Source organism: Oryzias melastigma, linkage group LG1 (assembly GCF_002922805.2).
Source record: "Oryzias melastigma strain HK-1 linkage group LG1, ASM292280v2, whole genome shotgun sequence".
Lineage (NCBI taxonomy): Eukaryota > Metazoa > Chordata > Actinopteri > Beloniformes > Adrianichthyidae > Oryzias > Oryzias melastigma.
In genome coordinates this window covers 7354687-7370423 of record NC_050512.1, presented here as the reverse complement: position 1 = coordinate 7370423, position 15737 = coordinate 7354687, and the positions used below count along the sequence as shown (strand labels likewise).

The following is a 15737-nucleotide window of genomic DNA, read 5'->3' as shown; positions in this document are numbered from 1 at the left end:
GTTCGGGTGACTCAGGAGACATTTGCTTTTTAATGTTTATTTTTCCCTTTTATAGCCTTTTTGTCCGAAGAAAGTGAGATAACACTGATAGACGTCTCCATTCTCACAGAAATGGGTTCATTCTGTCTGTGAATGAATTAGCTCAGCGGCTCCTCAGAAGGAGGGTGCGCGCGCAGCTCCGCTGCTCCCAGGGGGAGGAGCTTCACGCCGCCGGTAAACTTCTTCCATCCCGAGCAGCCGCTTAAAGATGCTGCGCTGAGGCGGCTGAAAGTTCGGGAAAGTCCGGTGAGTCGTGACGTCTCGTTGAGTGGATGAGGTGAAAGCTTCATATCGTTTAGTGCCGCTATGGTCAGTCGTTCATTTTAAAGACAAATCCGAGAGCAGCTCGAGGAGTTAGCTCAAGTTAGCTGTGCGGCTAACTTTAGTTTAGCGAACCCATATGCAACATTTACATGAGTAAATAAAACACAACAAAGAGGAAGAAACTGCGTTGGAACGGGCTATTGAATTTGACACCGTGAAAACATTTGAGCATCTTAAAGTGTAACGTAAGAAAAACTCGGTGAAACCTCGGACATCTTCGTGTGAACTTCGGTTGTTTCCGGACCGGGGCAGGCAGGGAGCTGTCTCTCATGCATTGACTCTATATGGGAACTGGACTCCTCAGTTCCAAACAGGAAGTAGCTGCTGGCTCCATGAAGCCAAACTCCCATAGACCTCTATAGAGAAATAAACAGCTATTACTCAGTTATTCTATCAACCAGAATAACCATTCTTGCTCTGGTATCTTTTTAAAACACCTTCTTGATAATTCAAATTATTTTTTCAGGATAATTTTTTTTCTTTATCTCAAGGTATTTAAGTTATAAACGGATCAATCAGAAGTCTCAGTAAAAGCACCACCTCGAACGTTTGAAATATTCACCCAAACAGCTTTCAGTAGAAGGTGTGTGGACTTCCAACAAACTCACTCCTGATTGGCAGCAGTAGTTCCTCTAAAAAAATCACTGTCGTCTGACTTCAAATGGCGGAATTTGCTCAATTTTGCTGGAGCTGAAAATAAAGCATTAAGGGTGTTTGAGACGACCAAGGTCCACGTAGCGCTGTGCAGATGGCCTGCAGTGTAGTGCATGCTGGTTAGTTTCTGTCACATGAAATCTAGTGTGCGCTGTTACGAAGTATTGCGGGAAAAGGGCGGGTTAAAGGTGCCTTCCTAAGCCAGCGCAGCCAGAAAAATAGGTACTGCACTGGCTGCAAGCAGCCTTGAGGACTGCAAAACAATGCATTGTGGGAAACGGTGTAGATGTGTGCTTACGTGTGTTACTGTTGTCTTTAAAATGTACTTTCATTTCTATTTTATTTGTTTATTTGGGACAGTGCACGTGAAATTCATCCAGTGGCTATTTTTTCTGTTTTACTCTGACGGATGTTAAAAATAATATAAAATACATAACAGCACAGATCATACTAGGAGGAGTAGCATATTAAAATTCAACCGAAGGTTGAGGACAACCCCAACTCCTTGATCTCGCCGTTCGCCTTTATCTCAGGCGCCTTTCTCCGCCCCCTCCTGCAGCAGCTTGGTCTCGCCGACGATGCAGGCGAGGCGCTGGATCATCTCAAACACACCTACTCTCTATGGGTGACTTCACACCAGCTCTGTCCAGTTCTTTATTTACAGTCAATAGTCACAGGTGAGTGCACATGTGCACTTGATCTCACGTGAAAAGGGGAAATGCTGGAGGCATCACGCTATAGAGAATCATTGTGTTTACACAACCACAAGATGAGTAATCAGGTTACTGGTGTAATCTGATCTGTCTTCACTACCCGTCCCTGTTTGAACAGCTTTGGATTCTTGCGTGAAAGTGGTGTTTGTAAAGGATTCAATGGATGACATTGAAAAATCCAGGTGTGGCTGATTCCACACATCTGACTGCTTCCTGGTGTCTTCTGTCGTTGGAGTTCTCGGGTTTAGATCCAGAAGGAGTTCCTTTTCTTTACCCAACAGATGACAGCAATGCTGTCAGACAGAACAGCTCTTTCTGGTTTGAAGATGAGAAGTTGATGGGGAACTATTTTAGAGCGCTTCTTCTGAACACGTGACTTATTCTTGGCTCTGATCGACGGAAACCCGAGTCTTGAGGAGGAGCCGCCATTCATGAGGAAACAGGTTTGAGGAGCCAGACGGGAGAACGGCAGGATGGCCGTGGAGAGGAGGCGAAGGACGGGTGAATAAATCTTTGTGTTTGTGAGACGGTTGGACCCGGTACTGGTTTGGGAGGACAGGCCCTTTAAAGAGGCCCAGATGACAAGTGTGGACCTGTTCAGGGAGCTGCTTAGGAGGAACCTGTGGTGTAAAATTCATTTATTTCTGTTTGGGTCGATGGATTTCCGTCACGTGACGTAAACGGTTGGAGGCCAAACATCTGAGCGGGTTCAGTGTCAGCCTGCTGTGTCGCGGTCAGCAGAGATGCTTTTGAAGCAGATGGTCCGCCGCAGATGTCAGGCTGGGTTCAAAAATGCAAAAACTCTCAAATATCGTTTGGGTTTGGTGGTGCTGCTCCACCTTTGCAGATCGTTGTGTTTGCTGTGGATTCTGGGTTTTGTAGGAGCCTGTCCTCATGAGGAAGTGAAGTCTCGTTGAAAGAGCTTTGATCCCGTCTACCATCCGCTTTTCAAGTTCTGCATGAATGCGGCTGATTGGACGTGCACACGCACACTGCTGTAATCTGTCTGCTTATCTGAAAGAAGTCCTCGGTGTTGTGCTTCATGTTTGGATATATCTGAAATGACAGTCAGAGTTTATCTGAAAGTGAAGCGTAAAGTTCTGAGGAGGCGGGTCCAGAGTTCTGCTGGGAGGAACAAACAGTTCTCCAAGGTCATATGTCAGAAACTTCCATCTGTTCTGAATCTGTATTTTTTTTTTCTTGACACCATCTCCCATCATGCCTCTGTTCTGACCCTTCCAGGCTGCAGTGGCCTTAGCCCCTCCCCTGATGATGAGGACCAAGGCAGCGCTCTCATGAACTCCTTGGGCTTTGCCCTGCAGGGGGTCCCCCTCCTGGCTGCCTCCACTGACCTGCGCTTCCACCCCAGATGGCGGGCGATAACCGTGGCGACGCTGCTGGCCGTGGTGCTCACCGTGTACCTGCAGCGGACAGCGGGGCACAAAGGCAGGCAGGGGGGGCACCGCCTTCAGGTGGAGGACGCCTTCAGGATAACCGCATCAGGCCCCACCCTGCCGCAGAGAAGCGAAAGGCGGTACAACTCCACGTACCCTCTGAGCCCTCCACAGAGGACGCCGCACGGCGTTCGCTATCGGATCGCTGTGATTGCAGACCTGGACACGGCGTCACGGAGCTCCAAGGATCAGACGTGGTTTAGCTGCATGAAGAGAGGCTACCTGACGGTCCCCGACGGCGCCAGCAGGCTGGAGGTGGAGTGGGATTCTGACACGGTCACGCTGGAGAGTCAGCTGTCCGAGAAAGGGCGAGGTAGGTGGAGAAGACTCCGCTGTCGGAGTTCCTGCAGCTGGTGTGACTCAGAGGAACTCTGCTGCAGGGATGGAGCTGTCAGAGCTGCAGGTCTTCAACGGTCACCTGTACAGCGTGGACGACCGCACCGGGGTGGTGTACAGGATAGAGGGCAGCCGGGCCGTCCCCTGGGTCATCCTGGCTGACGGGGACGGGTCGGTCTCCAAAGGTGTGTGTGGAAGCAGGAGGCGGAAGGGGAGGGGGTCTGCGCAAGATCTCATGTTTGCCCTCGTTCCTCAGGATTCAAGGCGGAGTGGATGGCCGTGAAAGATGAGCGGCTGTTTGTGGGGGGGCTCGGGAAGGAGTGGACCACCACCTCCGGGGAAGTGCTCAACAACAACCCAGAGTGGGTGAAGGTCGTCGGATACAACGGAGACGTGGAGCATCAGAACTGGGAGTCAAAGTACAACAGCCTGCGGAGTGCAGCGGGGATCGAACCTCCGGGTGAGTCCGGATGTCCTCGGGTATGGTACGCCTGTCTGAGATTACATCAATGTCCTGCATATCAGGCTGTTGAAGTCTAACTAGTAATGCCAAATGTACAACTAGTTCACTAGTGAACTTTTTGCACTGTAGTAGTTAAGTAGTAAGACTAACATATGACTCACTTGTCAACTAGTTAACAAATTGCATGTCACTAGTAAACTACCTTTTTTTCATATTAGTTACCTAGTAAGACATGCATATTTCTCACTAGTTGACTAGTAAAATATTTCAGTTGCACTAGTCAACTAGTTAACATTTTGCATGACATTAGTAAACTAGTACGAATTTTTGTTCAATCTAGTGACCTCGGAAGACATGCATATTTCTAACAAGTCAACTAGTTAACATTTTGCACATCAATAGTAAACTAGTACGAGATTAGTTTACTGGTAAGACTTGCATATGTCTCACTAGTCAGCTAGTTAAAATTTGCATGTCACTAGTAAACTAGTACAAGATATTGATAGTACTAGTTAACTAGTAAGCTGTATAAGAGCTTTAATTGTGAACTTGTAGAAAAATATGGGTTATAGTTAATTAGTGACCTTGTTAGACTGTCAATAATTAACTAGTACACATAAATAGTGCCCACTAGAAAGTCAGGACACATTTTAAAACATTACTAGTTACCTAGTTTACAGGTTTGGCTGTCCCTAGTTAACCAGTAAGTCTTACATACATCTCACAAGTCAACAAATTCACATTTTGCATGTCACTAGTAAACTAGTATGGTATTTTGGTTGCACTAGTTAACTAGCAAGACTTGCATACGTTTAGCTATTCAATGAATTCACGTTTTGCATGTCACTAGTAAACTTGAATGGTATTTTGGTTGCAATAGTTAACTAGTAAGTTTTACAGGAGCCTTACTACTGATCTTGTAGAACATTTGCATGTGACAAGTTAACTAGTGGCCTTATTAGAGTGTTAATTAACTAGTTAGCACAGTTAGAGCCCACTAGAAAACTACTGCACATTAAAAAAAAACGTTTTAACTAGTTTACAATTATGGATGTCACTAGTTAACTAGTTGCACTTTTGGCATTACTAGTTAGGCTGAAAAAAGCCTGATATCAAGGATATTGATTTAATGACAGAAAGGCTTGCCATACTCGGGTCACGCCTGTGTTTATGGTTTCCTCCTCGTCCCCATGAGAGGGAACCTCCCTCCTTCATCTGTGGGTCTCCTTCGGAGCGCTCAGCCGTGGTCAGCTGCAGTGTGCGCTCCGCCGGACAGTGGGCCCCATCTGCTTCAGGATGGACAAAGCCCGTGTTAATCCCGGTTCCTCTCTTGTCCTGCAGGTTATCTCATCCATGAGTCGGCATCGTGGAGCGAGCGCCTCCAGCGCTGGTTCTTCCTCCCTCGCCGCGCCAGCCACGAGCGCTACGAGGAGACCGCAGACGAGCGGCGTGCCACCAACCTGCTGCTCACCTGTCCCGACGACTTCAGCCACATCAGCACGCGGCGCGTGGGGCCGCTCAGCCCCACCCACGGCTTCTCCTCCTTCAAATTCGTTCCAGACACAGATGATCAGATCATCCTGGCTCTGAAATCGGAAGAAGACGCCGGCAAGATCGCCACTTACATCACAGCCTTCAGTCTGGACGGGAAGGTGCTGCTGCCAGAGACTGAGATTGGAGACTTGAAGTACGAGGGTCTGGAGTTCATCTGAGCGAGGTTAACGCTGTCCCGTAACTCACACTAACATCTGACCTGGAGTCTGTCCTGCAGCTGCGGTCCGTCTCTGAAAGCTGAACATCATCTCAAAGGTCTCACAAAACAACTTTCATCTGAGAGGTGAAAGGAGACCATCGGTTCTTCCTAACTTCTGTGAAAGAGGAGCTTCTGCTGGTGCCTTAAAGCCTCGTTTCCACTGAGCGGTACGGTCCGGTACTTCGAGTGTTTCCATTGTAAAATGGACCCTTTAAACAGTACCGAACTGTACCTCTTGGGTTTAAAGTCCTGACATTCCAGCTGTCTTTGACCTTCAGTCAAAGCAAAGACTCAAACGTCTGCTCCACCTGAGATCTCAGCCTCACAGATCTAAACCTGTCAGAAATGTTTCATATTTATGACTCTAATAGTACTATATATTACTAAATATTAATATATTTTGTGTGCTTTATGTCCAATAAACAGTTGGTGTCTCAGTAAACATGAATGAGTCAAGTGCATAAACTCCATTTATTGGGCAGATTTTTCATAAAATAATCGTCTCAAATCCATCAGGATCATGTTGTCGATGGAGGAAACACGGAGGGCCGTTGTGGTGCGTTCACAGACTCGCCGCCATGACCAGGACGTCCTGAGGAAGGTCCGCCCCGGACAGGTGTTTGAAGGAGCCCAGCTTTGAGAAGAAATCGATCATCCTCCGATCGCTCTGCCTCAACTCACAAAACACTCCTCTGGATCCTGGAGGACAGAGGAGGAGCTTCATCTCCACACATCAGCCTCAGAATTCACCAGAAAGTTCCATACATTTAACTCCCAACAGAACAAACAAAACCGTTTATCTGAAAAGTTTGACATATCAAATATGACTCAATGGATAAGATGTTTTCTTTCTGCTGTTGGGGTTAAGTTAAAGGTCTCCACCCACCACTGCTCTTCAGGGAGGACATCAGCAGACCCGTCATGCGTCTGGCAGGTGAGGGGTCAGTGACTCTGGGCAGCACCTGGACTCCTAGCATGGAGGGGTAGTCCTCACACAAGGGCGCCCTCTGCTGTTCAGGAAAAAACGGTCAAAGTTTCCTTCAGCGCTGATGGGAAACAACGCGCAGCGTCGATCACCTGACACTGGGCTGCAGCTGGTTTGGCGTCGATGAGGGCAATGGCATAGCCGCACACCCCCACGTCGTCCTCCATGACAAAAGCATGTCCGGGGGAGGGGGGGACTTCCCCTGAGGACAGGCTGCAGAGAAGAGGAAATGAAGTAGAAAAAGAAGAAAAGCCGCTAAACGGCACGCTGCTTCTTTACCCATCGCTGATCAGTGGGGGCTGCATCATCATAGGGGCTTTATCGCCTGCCCCCCCCTTCTGCATCCCCTTGAAGATCCTCTGAACTGCAGTCTGGAACGACAGACGTGTGAACTCGGATCAGGATGGAAATGAAGAGTGAGGCAGTGAGAATGCTCACCTGGTCCTCGGCGCTGTACGGTCGGATGGTGTAAACCGCCGTCATGGGGGGGTGTCTGAACAGGTCCCTGTTCCCATGTCCTGGCAGCATCCTCTGCAGGAACAGAAACGCAGGTCAAAGGAACAGTCCAAGTTTTCCCAGTCTTATCCTCAGGAAACATGAGAACACAGACAGAACAGTTTCATCCTGTTGGCTCTCAGAAAAGTGGGCGGGGCTTTGACAAACTCAGGTGACAAAGTCCCACAAGCATCACAGGGATTAGAGGCAAAGTAATCTGAATCTTTTTTCTCTAGTCTGGAGACTTTGTTCAGCTTTCAGCTGATCCTGTTCCTGAAGAACTCAGGACCAGGAAGTCACCTGCAGACCTTTCATATTCCAGCTGCATCTGAGCAGACATCAGACCTTCATCAGCCTACTGCCTTCAAGCAGCTGGTCGGAGCAGATCTGCTTGTGACTGACAGAGAAATGAAGACTGTCGATGAGCAAGAAAAAAGTAAAAAAAAAAAAAGACACTTTTTCAAAATAAAATCCAGACTACAAATGAATTATATTAGATTAAGAGTCCGATTCAAAATGCTGCTTCAATGAAAATCAACAGGATTTTTTTTTGTTATTTCTGGAATAAAACATTTAATAGAAAATTGATTTTAAATCCAATTTACCTGCTAATAATTTTATGCATTTTATTTTATTTTTACACTGTATGCATACAAACCAGTGAAATGAGTTTTTGACTGTATGCTTTTGCATTTCTGGGAACCAGATGAGCTGTTTTTATCATTAGGTTTCATAAACATGAGGCATCTTGTTTCTGGAAAACAGATCCGACTCAGAAACGTCAAAGATTGTAGGACGTCTGTCTGATTCACTCTCAGATCCATTGAATATTTGACCTTAAAAAGTCGACACAAGAGGTTTTGGGTGGAAACCCAAGATCCCCGGAGAATCCATCAGAAAAGGAAGAAGCTCCACCTCCAGAGTGATGCTGGAAAATCAAGGCAAACCTAAAGGCAAATCTTTATAGCTTTGCTGACTGATGTCATTCCAGTGACTCCAGATGAGCTGGACATGTAAACTCCACCCTGATTCAGACAGCAGCACGGTGGAGGTGGAGTGATGGTGTGGGCTAGTGTTCTTTAAATCCCCCTGTGACATTTTTTTTATTTAAAAAAAAAACATTATCTGCAGCGTTTTAATTATGATTGTGAAGTTTTTAAACAAAATCCCACAACCTAAATGTCTTAAAAAGCTATTTTTCGTGTTGATCTGAAGCCTCTGTTTCCAAAATCTCGTGGCTTTTGGAGCTGAGCAGCTATTTAAAACGAGAAATACTTGGAAATGCAAGAACGAAATGATTTCTTTGTTCGCTTTCATAAGAAAAATGCCACACAAACATGTTAAAAACTTGAAAAAAAAACTTGATTTGAATTGGAGGGGGACTTAAACAAAAAAAAAAATTGGATGTGGGACGATTCCCCAGTAGGTTTTTCTTTAATCTGAAGATCATGAGGAGAAAGCAGTCGGGGCATCAGTGCCAACAATTACAGCAATCGTCTAAGAGTTCTGCTCAGAAATCACGGCGCCGCCACGCTTACCTGGAACTCTCCAGAGAGCCCCCCCCTGAAGCCCCAGGGTTCAGGGTCATCAGTCATCAGCTGTGCGACCAGTGATTCCTGCCCGCCTGAGGAGAACAAAGCAGCGTCATGCAGCTGACAGTGAGCTGTTGAGGAGGGGGGATGCGGGCACACTCGACCCCTCACCGAGCGCTTTGACGTGGGCGCACGCCAGCCCCACCCCGCTCTTGATGTCGCAGATGTAGTCGTAGAGGTCGTAGAGGACGCGGCGGTTGGGAGCGTTGGACAGCCGGTTGAACATCTGCACCACCGCCTTGCACATCTGATCGAAGTGCTGCGCCCGGCAGCGCCACTCCTCCGTCTGGGCGGGGGGGCACGTGAAATAATAACCAGAGAAATGAGATGATAAAACAGCAGAATTGGCAAGAATCCCGAATGATCTGGAGCCAACATGAACCGCAGAGAACGAGGAAGACCTGTAAGTGTTCCCCCTGCCCCCCCGGGATGGGGGCACCCCTCCATCATCACCTGCTCGGTCTGACTGTGGGTCTTCAGCCAGTCCAGCTCCTGCAGCATGCTCCTGGCCGTGGGCCCGTGCTCGTACGGCAGGTAGAAGAGGTCCGACAGCAGCTTCAGGTCGTCCAGAGTCAGAGGCTCGGCGGTGTACAGCGGGTTCTCCCCAGGTCCAGGGACGTAGGGACTCTCCCCCGAGTCCGTCTGCACGGACTCCTCCTTCGAAGATTCTTTTTTGAGTTGTCCTGAAAAACCAACGCCTTGTGAGAAACCTGATCTTCCTGCGCCATCGCCATCGATCAGCGAGCGTCTTCTCCACCTGCCGCTCCACCCGCACTCATCAGCTCCAGCAGCCAGTCAGAGAGGGCCAGGTTGAGGGCTCTGTGGGGGTTGTAGCCGCGGTCCTGCCCCTCATCACCTGAAGACAGAAGGCAGACAGGCTCCATACCATCATACCACCTCCACCGTGTCTGTCATTCTTTTTTATTTTAATGAAACTCCTCCTAAAGCGATGAAGTAGCTCAGAACAGAACAATCAAAGGTGGGATTAGACATTCAAGGCTTTAAAATGAAGATGATAAGAAAGATTGGACCAACACGAGCCTCAGATCAGATCTAAAGGATCTGTTGTTAGTTCTGAGGGTTACGTCTGGATCAGGCTTTGACCGAAGAGCTCTTCAACAGTCTTCTCTTCTAGGGTCAGAACTGTCTAGACCAGAGGTGTCAAACTCATTTTAGTCCTGGGGTCACAATCAACCCGTCTGATCTCAAGCCAGTCCGACCAGTGACATAATAACAAAACAACCTAAGGTCAACTTATTATCTGATGTTTTGTTTTTGTTTTGTTTTTTTCTCAGTTGGAAAAAATGCCTCAAACAACCTAATTACATATTATTATATTGTTTATTACAATTATTTCTTGATCTCTTGTTATGCTGGTCTTGCTTTTCCTTTGCTCCCCCCTAGTGGCAGAATTGCACATTGCAGTCATTTCTTTAAATGACCATAACTCCCCACAGGAATGGGCTAGTAACTTGCTTTTTCCCCCAAAATCCTTATATTTTTTTCTCTTCGTGTCCGACATAAGATGGACTGGACTTTATCCATCAACTTTATTGGTCCTGGGCTGAATGGCGCCCTGAGCGAAACATGATTTCTGCACATAATAATAGTTTTCCCTTGCCAGGACTGGAACTCCCAAGCCTTTGCAATGGAAGGCAGCTGCGCTGTCTACTACACTAACATTTGATGTGTCTCTATCAGCATGGTAGATGTTTTGACAGACATCTCCAGTGTTTAAGGTTTAAAGATTTCCGTTGATAAGGGTTTAAAAAGACAAAAAAAAAAAACTATATCGCCAGTTAAATTCTTCTTTTCTGACGTAAAACAAGAGTATTCTTTGACCGAAATGGGGGATGAATTTCAAATCAATTGAATGTAAAAAAAAAAACAGACAAAGCTTTGTTTGGAGTCAGTTTTTTTCCTCCTCTTGCTTCATTTTTTACCTTAAAGCAGTCCCTGAGGCCTTATTTTGCTAATTTTTCATCCTTAAAGTTTTAAAGAAGCACTAACAAATAACCCCCATCATGCACACACATCTAACTTCAACAGGCAAGGAAGGGTGCAGCACCAGGCCAAATTATTGATTATGTCAAGCTTTTGTTCATGGTTCTAAGTATTAAATTCTTTAACATTTCACATGAAATGAGTGGTGTGTCAATCTGTAAAAAAAAAAAAAACATTGCAATTTGGCACCCCCTTCAGCAAATAGCGCCCTAGTCGACCGCCTAGCTCGCCTATGACCAGGGCCGGCCCTGCTCCAGCCAACATTTACTGTGTTTCCTTGTTAACTCTGTGAACCAGGAGCACTGGGGAATCACATTTCTGCCGAAGCAACCAAAGCTGAGGTTTGACGGTTTAGCAGACGCTCACCTATCTCCAAGTCTGACGCTCCTCCATCAGCAGATCTGCACCACGTGGCCAGAGTGTGAATGGCCACAAAGTTGGGGTAAAACTCACAGTTGGGGTTGGTGAGGACTCCTCTCAGTTTGGAAATCAGCTCAGTGGGCCGATCCTTTTCCGAGGAGAAACCGCGGTGAGTTTCAGACCACGTCTTCACGGAAAATTCTGTGGAATCTACCTTATAGGGTCCCAGGAAAAGCCTCTGTGGGTCGTAGTCGTTGGCGTGAATGTTGTCCCAGATGACTGGCGCCCTCTTCAGGACAGAGGTGACCTCTACTATGGACTCCACAGAGATCGTGTGGGACACCACCTTTGGACCTGAACATCCCCGGAGGAGAGACGGAATTCAGAAGAGGAGTTCGGGGGTGGAGGACAGATGAAGGAGGCCGTACCCGTCCACAGGATGTCGATGCCGGGCAGCAGCTTCTCCCCCACAGTCTGCAGGTAGGAGGACTGGGACACGGTTGGGGTGCAGAACGCAGCGCAGTAGTCTGAGGGGGCGGGACAGAAACAGTTCAGGTTCTCACACAGCAGACGAAACATGTTGATGAGGTGTTCTACCGGAGCTCAGACCTGTGGGGCAGAACAGGAAGGTCTCGGGACTTCTCAGGTGCTCGTACACCTGGTTGGTGATGGACACCTGAGCGTCGGCGAAGGAGCTGAAAGCCTTCTTGTCGGCGGCGCACATTTCTGTCTCGATGTCGTCAAAGAGCAAAGAGAAGGACCTGCAGCCGAACTGCTTCACCTGAAAAAAAAGAGCCAAGCGCCTCAGCTTCCTGGCGCTCTGGGTCAGGGTCACGCGGGTTCACGAGCAGCGACCTCCGGCCCGATTCACTGCTGGGAGTTCTACATCAGAGTCAGTCCGTGCGTTTCAGACCTGAGCCTTCAGTCTTCCTCCGCCAAAACCATCCTCACTTAGATTAACTATCAACTAACACCATCCTGTTAAATATGGATATTATTTTATGGAGCAATTCCATAATAGATGAATCAGACTGAATTCACTACAATTGCACATATACAGAAACAAACTGTAAGTCTCCTCTCACTGCAATAAGAGCTGCAACAAACATCAAAACTCGACTGACAACTCATTAAACTTGAAATTAAGCATTTTCATTTACAGCAAATCTGACTTATTTAAAGATGAACTTCATCCATGAAGGAAGTCCAGGAGATCCGCAGCAGATTTACCTGCAAAATCCTGCCTGCCGTTTATGACACTTCTCATCTGAGACAGATCAGAGCAAAAGGTGTTTCTGGTGCTCCTGAGATTTCTGGGGGTCGATGAGGGCGATAAACACTAGTTTTTTAGGGTATTGAAACCTGCTTTTGTCTGGGAAACAATATTGTCTGAAAACCTGCCGTGAAGCTGTCAGTAATGGAGCTCAGTCCGTTTGGAGCCGCTGTGATGCGTTCAGTGGCGGCGTGGAAGTTCTGTTTATCACTCGTCATTGTCACAAAACTCTGTTACCCTTACCAGACAGAACGGCTGGAAGACTGAAAGTGACGGATAAATCATTTTTACTGCTGAGACAGGCTTGTTAGCTTCAGAGTTGTTCTAACTTTTTTGACAATGTCCAATTTTTCCGGAAAAGTCCATCTTAAGCAACAAATCTGCAACTAAATAAACTTCTTCTATTGTTAACTGCTACACGGCAGTAATTCAAATAAAAATCTTGTGCAGCTTGAACAGCCTAAAACTAAATACAGAAGAAGTTAGCTTTTGGTAGGGCGAGCTTTGACCATCCAATCAGAGGCGATTATATCATCTGCTCTCATGAAGCTACAGAGCCTCCAACTCAAATTCTGATTGGTTGAATCAACGCTAATTCGCTTATTCCATATATGACTATGGTCTAATCAGCAGTGTTTCTTTATGGAAAGCTGAATCAAAACCTGAAGTGAGGATGGAAGCACTGACTGTATGAGTGTAAGGCAGACTTCATGAACATAGCAACAGGTGAGGGCTAAAATCTGATTGGTTAGAAACTTTCATGAGAAAAAACAGTCTGACAACAGCGCAGCTGGGGTGTAGAGCTGCGAGAGAAACTGACAGAAAAGTTGGAAAGATCTAAAATATTTTTTGGACAAATTTATATATATATTTAAATACTTCTTTTCAGACAATTTTAGGCCTTCACTAGAGGCTTTGCAGGCCCTGATGGTACGGACTACATTAAACAAAACCCCAGGACACCCTCCATCTCCAACCCTCAGCAGACTACCTGGTCCAGCTTCCTCTTCAGAGCCGCCACCTCTTTGGGGTTGGAGAAGGTTATGTCCAAACCGGGAGAGATGGCGTAGATGAACTCCACCTGGTGCTGCTTGGCTGCTGAAATCAGGGCCTTCAGTTGGTCTGGGGAAAAGTCAAAGACGCGTCACCACAAACAGTTTGAAATATTCTGTGGAGGAAAACTCTCCTTTGCTTTGGTCCTAAAACCAAAATATGGAGACTGAAGGTGATTCAAGAAGGTTTTAGTTGATTTTTTTAATTTTAGTCCTTCTTTACTATGTCTTATTGTGTTTTAGTTGTTTTATTATTGGTTTTTATGATTTCTCTGTGTTTTAATTTTATTTTTATGCTTGTGTTGTAAAGCACTTTGTGATTCTTTCTGTGAAAAGTGCTATAGAAATAAAGATATTCTATTCTAAGGTATTGATAGTTCCTCAATTTAACTGAAAATGCTGCTTCACAATCACACATCGATCCTGATCTAAAGTTTTTGCCCAGCTGACCCCCGCATCAAGAAAACGTTGCTCTTCCTGTCGGCTCACTGGTCTCTCACCTGCCTCCTCAGGTGAGTACAGCTCTCTCCAGTACATCCTGTGTTTGTAGTCGTCTTTGGGGGCGTACAGGTATGTGTTCAACCCCCACTGCTGCTCCCTGATGGAAGCAAAGGTGGAAATGTGACAAAAAAAAATTATTTGAGAGGTTTCTCTAAAACCATCTTATCCAATTTTATAGTATTTTAAAACCAACTTTTCTTTAACCTTTTAACACGATCAACATAATTCCAGTAGATTCTGAAGCTTCAGAATCTACTGGAATTATGTTGATCATGTTTAGAAGTTACAGTAAATCAAAGAACATAAACACATAAACGTTTATAATTGCTGAAAATGGGAAACAAAGGCTGAAGAATGTGACATCATGAAGAGTTTCTGCATAAATATGGACACAGTAAAATAATGCATGGATGAGGAGATGCATTTTAGCAGAACTTGTCCTAAATTGGGATTAAGTTCTGAAGGGGACCTCTTGAAGAGCTCCGTCCTCTGCTCCATGGTCCACGGTCGCCCATAGAAACCTGCGCAAAGCAAAAGGCAGAGTTACTTTTTGAGGACTTCCCTGCAAACATCCGGGTCAGTGGAAGGACCGAGGTCCCGCTCCCCTCACCTTCCACCACCCCGCTGATGAAGCGGGGGGTCCCCCCTGCCCGGGCCCCGTCTGCAGACATGCTCCGTCTCTTCCTTCTGGGGCTTCAGAGGTCCGGCGTCTCGTGCGCATGCGCAGACAAGGCGACTCGCTGTATATGAGACTGAAGTCCAAAACCGTAAAATGTGTGATTTTTATGAACGAGACTGCACTTTCAAAATAAAATGTAATCGAAAATTTGAAGGTGATGGCGGGAAGCTACACCCATAAACTTTTGATGAAGCTTATACGGTGAAAAAATCTTTAACTAGTATTTAAACTGTTTTAATTATTGATTATTAAAAATCAACAGATACATATTTTACAATTTACGCCCATTCACTTGATAAACTCACAGTTTTTGGCCATGAAATAAACAAAAACATCGTTATTATGGCTGTCTGCGTCAGAGACCAACTTCCGGGTGGACGTTTTAAAGGGACCACTCGCGCCAAACCTGATTGGCTGATGCTCAGTCTCTGCTCCGGTCAAAGGTTAAAGCCCATTGAAACTCTTATCGGATAGATATGTTTTTACACCCAGATTACCGACAATAAACCGAGAAGAGATGCGCTTTTAAAAGAAATAAGTAACTTTTAGGGCGTTTTACAGGATCTGGAGCAAAGTCTGTCCTTTCCTGAGGACAAATGAGGTGAAAACAAGTTTATTGAGAACAAAAAAAAAATCTAATGTATTCAAAATGTATGTTCATGTCTTGATTTATGTCCAAATACTCCAAAAACTTCACTAAACTTCAATTTATTGTAAACGTGATATTTTTTTAAACTTTCGTTTGATGTTTTTTGCAATTCTTTAATGAATCATTGAAACAGTAAGAATAATCCAGTTTGGTTTCTTGATTGAACCTTCAGTCCAGCATCATCTGCTCTCATTCTTTTTAGAAATAGTTTAATTCTATAAGTTTGTCATAAGTTATATATATATATGTATGAAAATTTTGTTTTAAACTCATGCAACACCTCCTGCCCCCAAACTGTGGCTTTCTGACAGCCTGAACAGCACTATAGATGAATTCTTCATCACTCCTCTTCATCATCATCATCCTATTTTGAGGTTGAAATCATCATTATCAAACGCAGCAGCTGGAAGT

At 45.8% G+C, this 15737-nt stretch overlaps 2 protein-coding genes across 6 annotated transcripts; one reads left to right on the top strand and one right to left on the bottom strand.

The window, feature by feature from the left end:
- Positions 1 to 133: 133 nt before the first annotated feature.
- Positions 134 to 6178, top strand: cant1b (calcium activated nucleotidase 1b). 3 transcript variants are annotated; one of them, XM_036211467.1, is made up of 6 exons: positions 2125 to 2231; positions 2973 to 3497; positions 3565 to 3705; positions 3777 to 3980; positions 5325 to 5656; positions 5724 to 6178. In XM_036211467.1, the coding sequence occupies exons 1-6, from the start codon at positions 2204 to 2206 to the stop codon at positions 5733 to 5735; spliced, it is 1242 nt and encodes a 413-aa protein (XP_036067360.1). In that variant the 5' UTR covers positions 2125 to 2203; the 3' UTR covers positions 5736 to 6178. The 3 variants fall into 3 exon arrangements, with proteins under 3 accessions (XP_024115521.1, XP_036067360.1, XP_036067358.1); XM_024259753.2 differs by lacking the exon at positions 2125 to 2231 and adding an exon at positions 134 to 285 and having other exon boundaries at positions 5325 to 6178; XM_036211465.1 differs by having other exon boundaries at positions 2126 to 2231; positions 5325 to 6178.
- Positions 6179 to 6188: 10 nt separating this feature from the next.
- ogal (O-GlcNAcase like) lies at positions 6189 to 15105 on the bottom strand. Of its 3 annotated transcripts, XM_024259750.2 has the most exons (18): positions 14983 to 15105; positions 14609 to 14750; positions 14468 to 14519; positions 13998 to 14095; positions 13437 to 13567; positions 11782 to 11953; positions 11601 to 11699; positions 11387 to 11526; positions 11179 to 11320; positions 9566 to 9664; positions 9262 to 9491; positions 8920 to 9094; positions 8755 to 8840; positions 7160 to 7252; positions 7001 to 7092; positions 6814 to 6934; positions 6623 to 6746; positions 6189 to 6435 (listed from the first exon to the last, which is right to left on the bottom strand). In XM_024259750.2, exons 2-18 carry the CDS (start codon positions 14667 to 14669, stop codon positions 6299 to 6301), a joined length of 2052 nt encoding a protein of 683 aa, XP_024115518.1. In that variant the 5' UTR covers positions 14670 to 14750; positions 14983 to 15105; the 3' UTR covers positions 6189 to 6298. The 3 variants fall into 3 exon arrangements, with proteins under 3 accessions (XP_024115518.1, XP_024115519.1, XP_036067346.1); XM_024259751.2 differs by having other exon boundaries at positions 14609 to 15033; XM_036211453.1 differs by having other exon boundaries at positions 6623 to 6743; positions 14609 to 15033.
- Positions 15106 to 15737: the final 632 nt, after the last annotated feature.

Bases quoted from the DNA above. Each gene is read 5' to 3' on its own strand.
- cant1b (XM_036211465.1), top strand. From the start codon at position 2,204: ATGGCCGTGGAGAGGAGGCGAAGGACGG. The intron at 2,232-2,972 runs GTGAATAAATCT...TGACCCTTCCAG, and splicing joins GGAGAGGAGGCGAAGGACGG to GCTGCAGTGGCCTTAGCCCC. The intron at 3,981-5,324 runs GTGAGTCCGGAT...CTTGTCCTGCAG, and splicing joins AGCGGGGATCGAACCTCCGG to GTTATCTCATCCATGAGTCG.
- ogal (XM_024259750.2), bottom strand. From the start codon at position 14,669: ATGTCTGCAGACGGGGCCCGGGCAGGGGGGACCCCCCGCTTCATCAGC. The intron at 14,096-14,467 runs GTCCCCTTCAGA...TGCTTCCATCAG, and splicing joins AGGACGGAGCTCTTCAAGAG to GGAGCAGCAGTGGGGGTTGA. The intron at 11,527-11,600 runs GTACGGCCTCCT...GGGGATGTTCAG, and splicing joins CATCGACATCCTGTGGACGG to GTCCAAAGGTGGTGTCCCAC.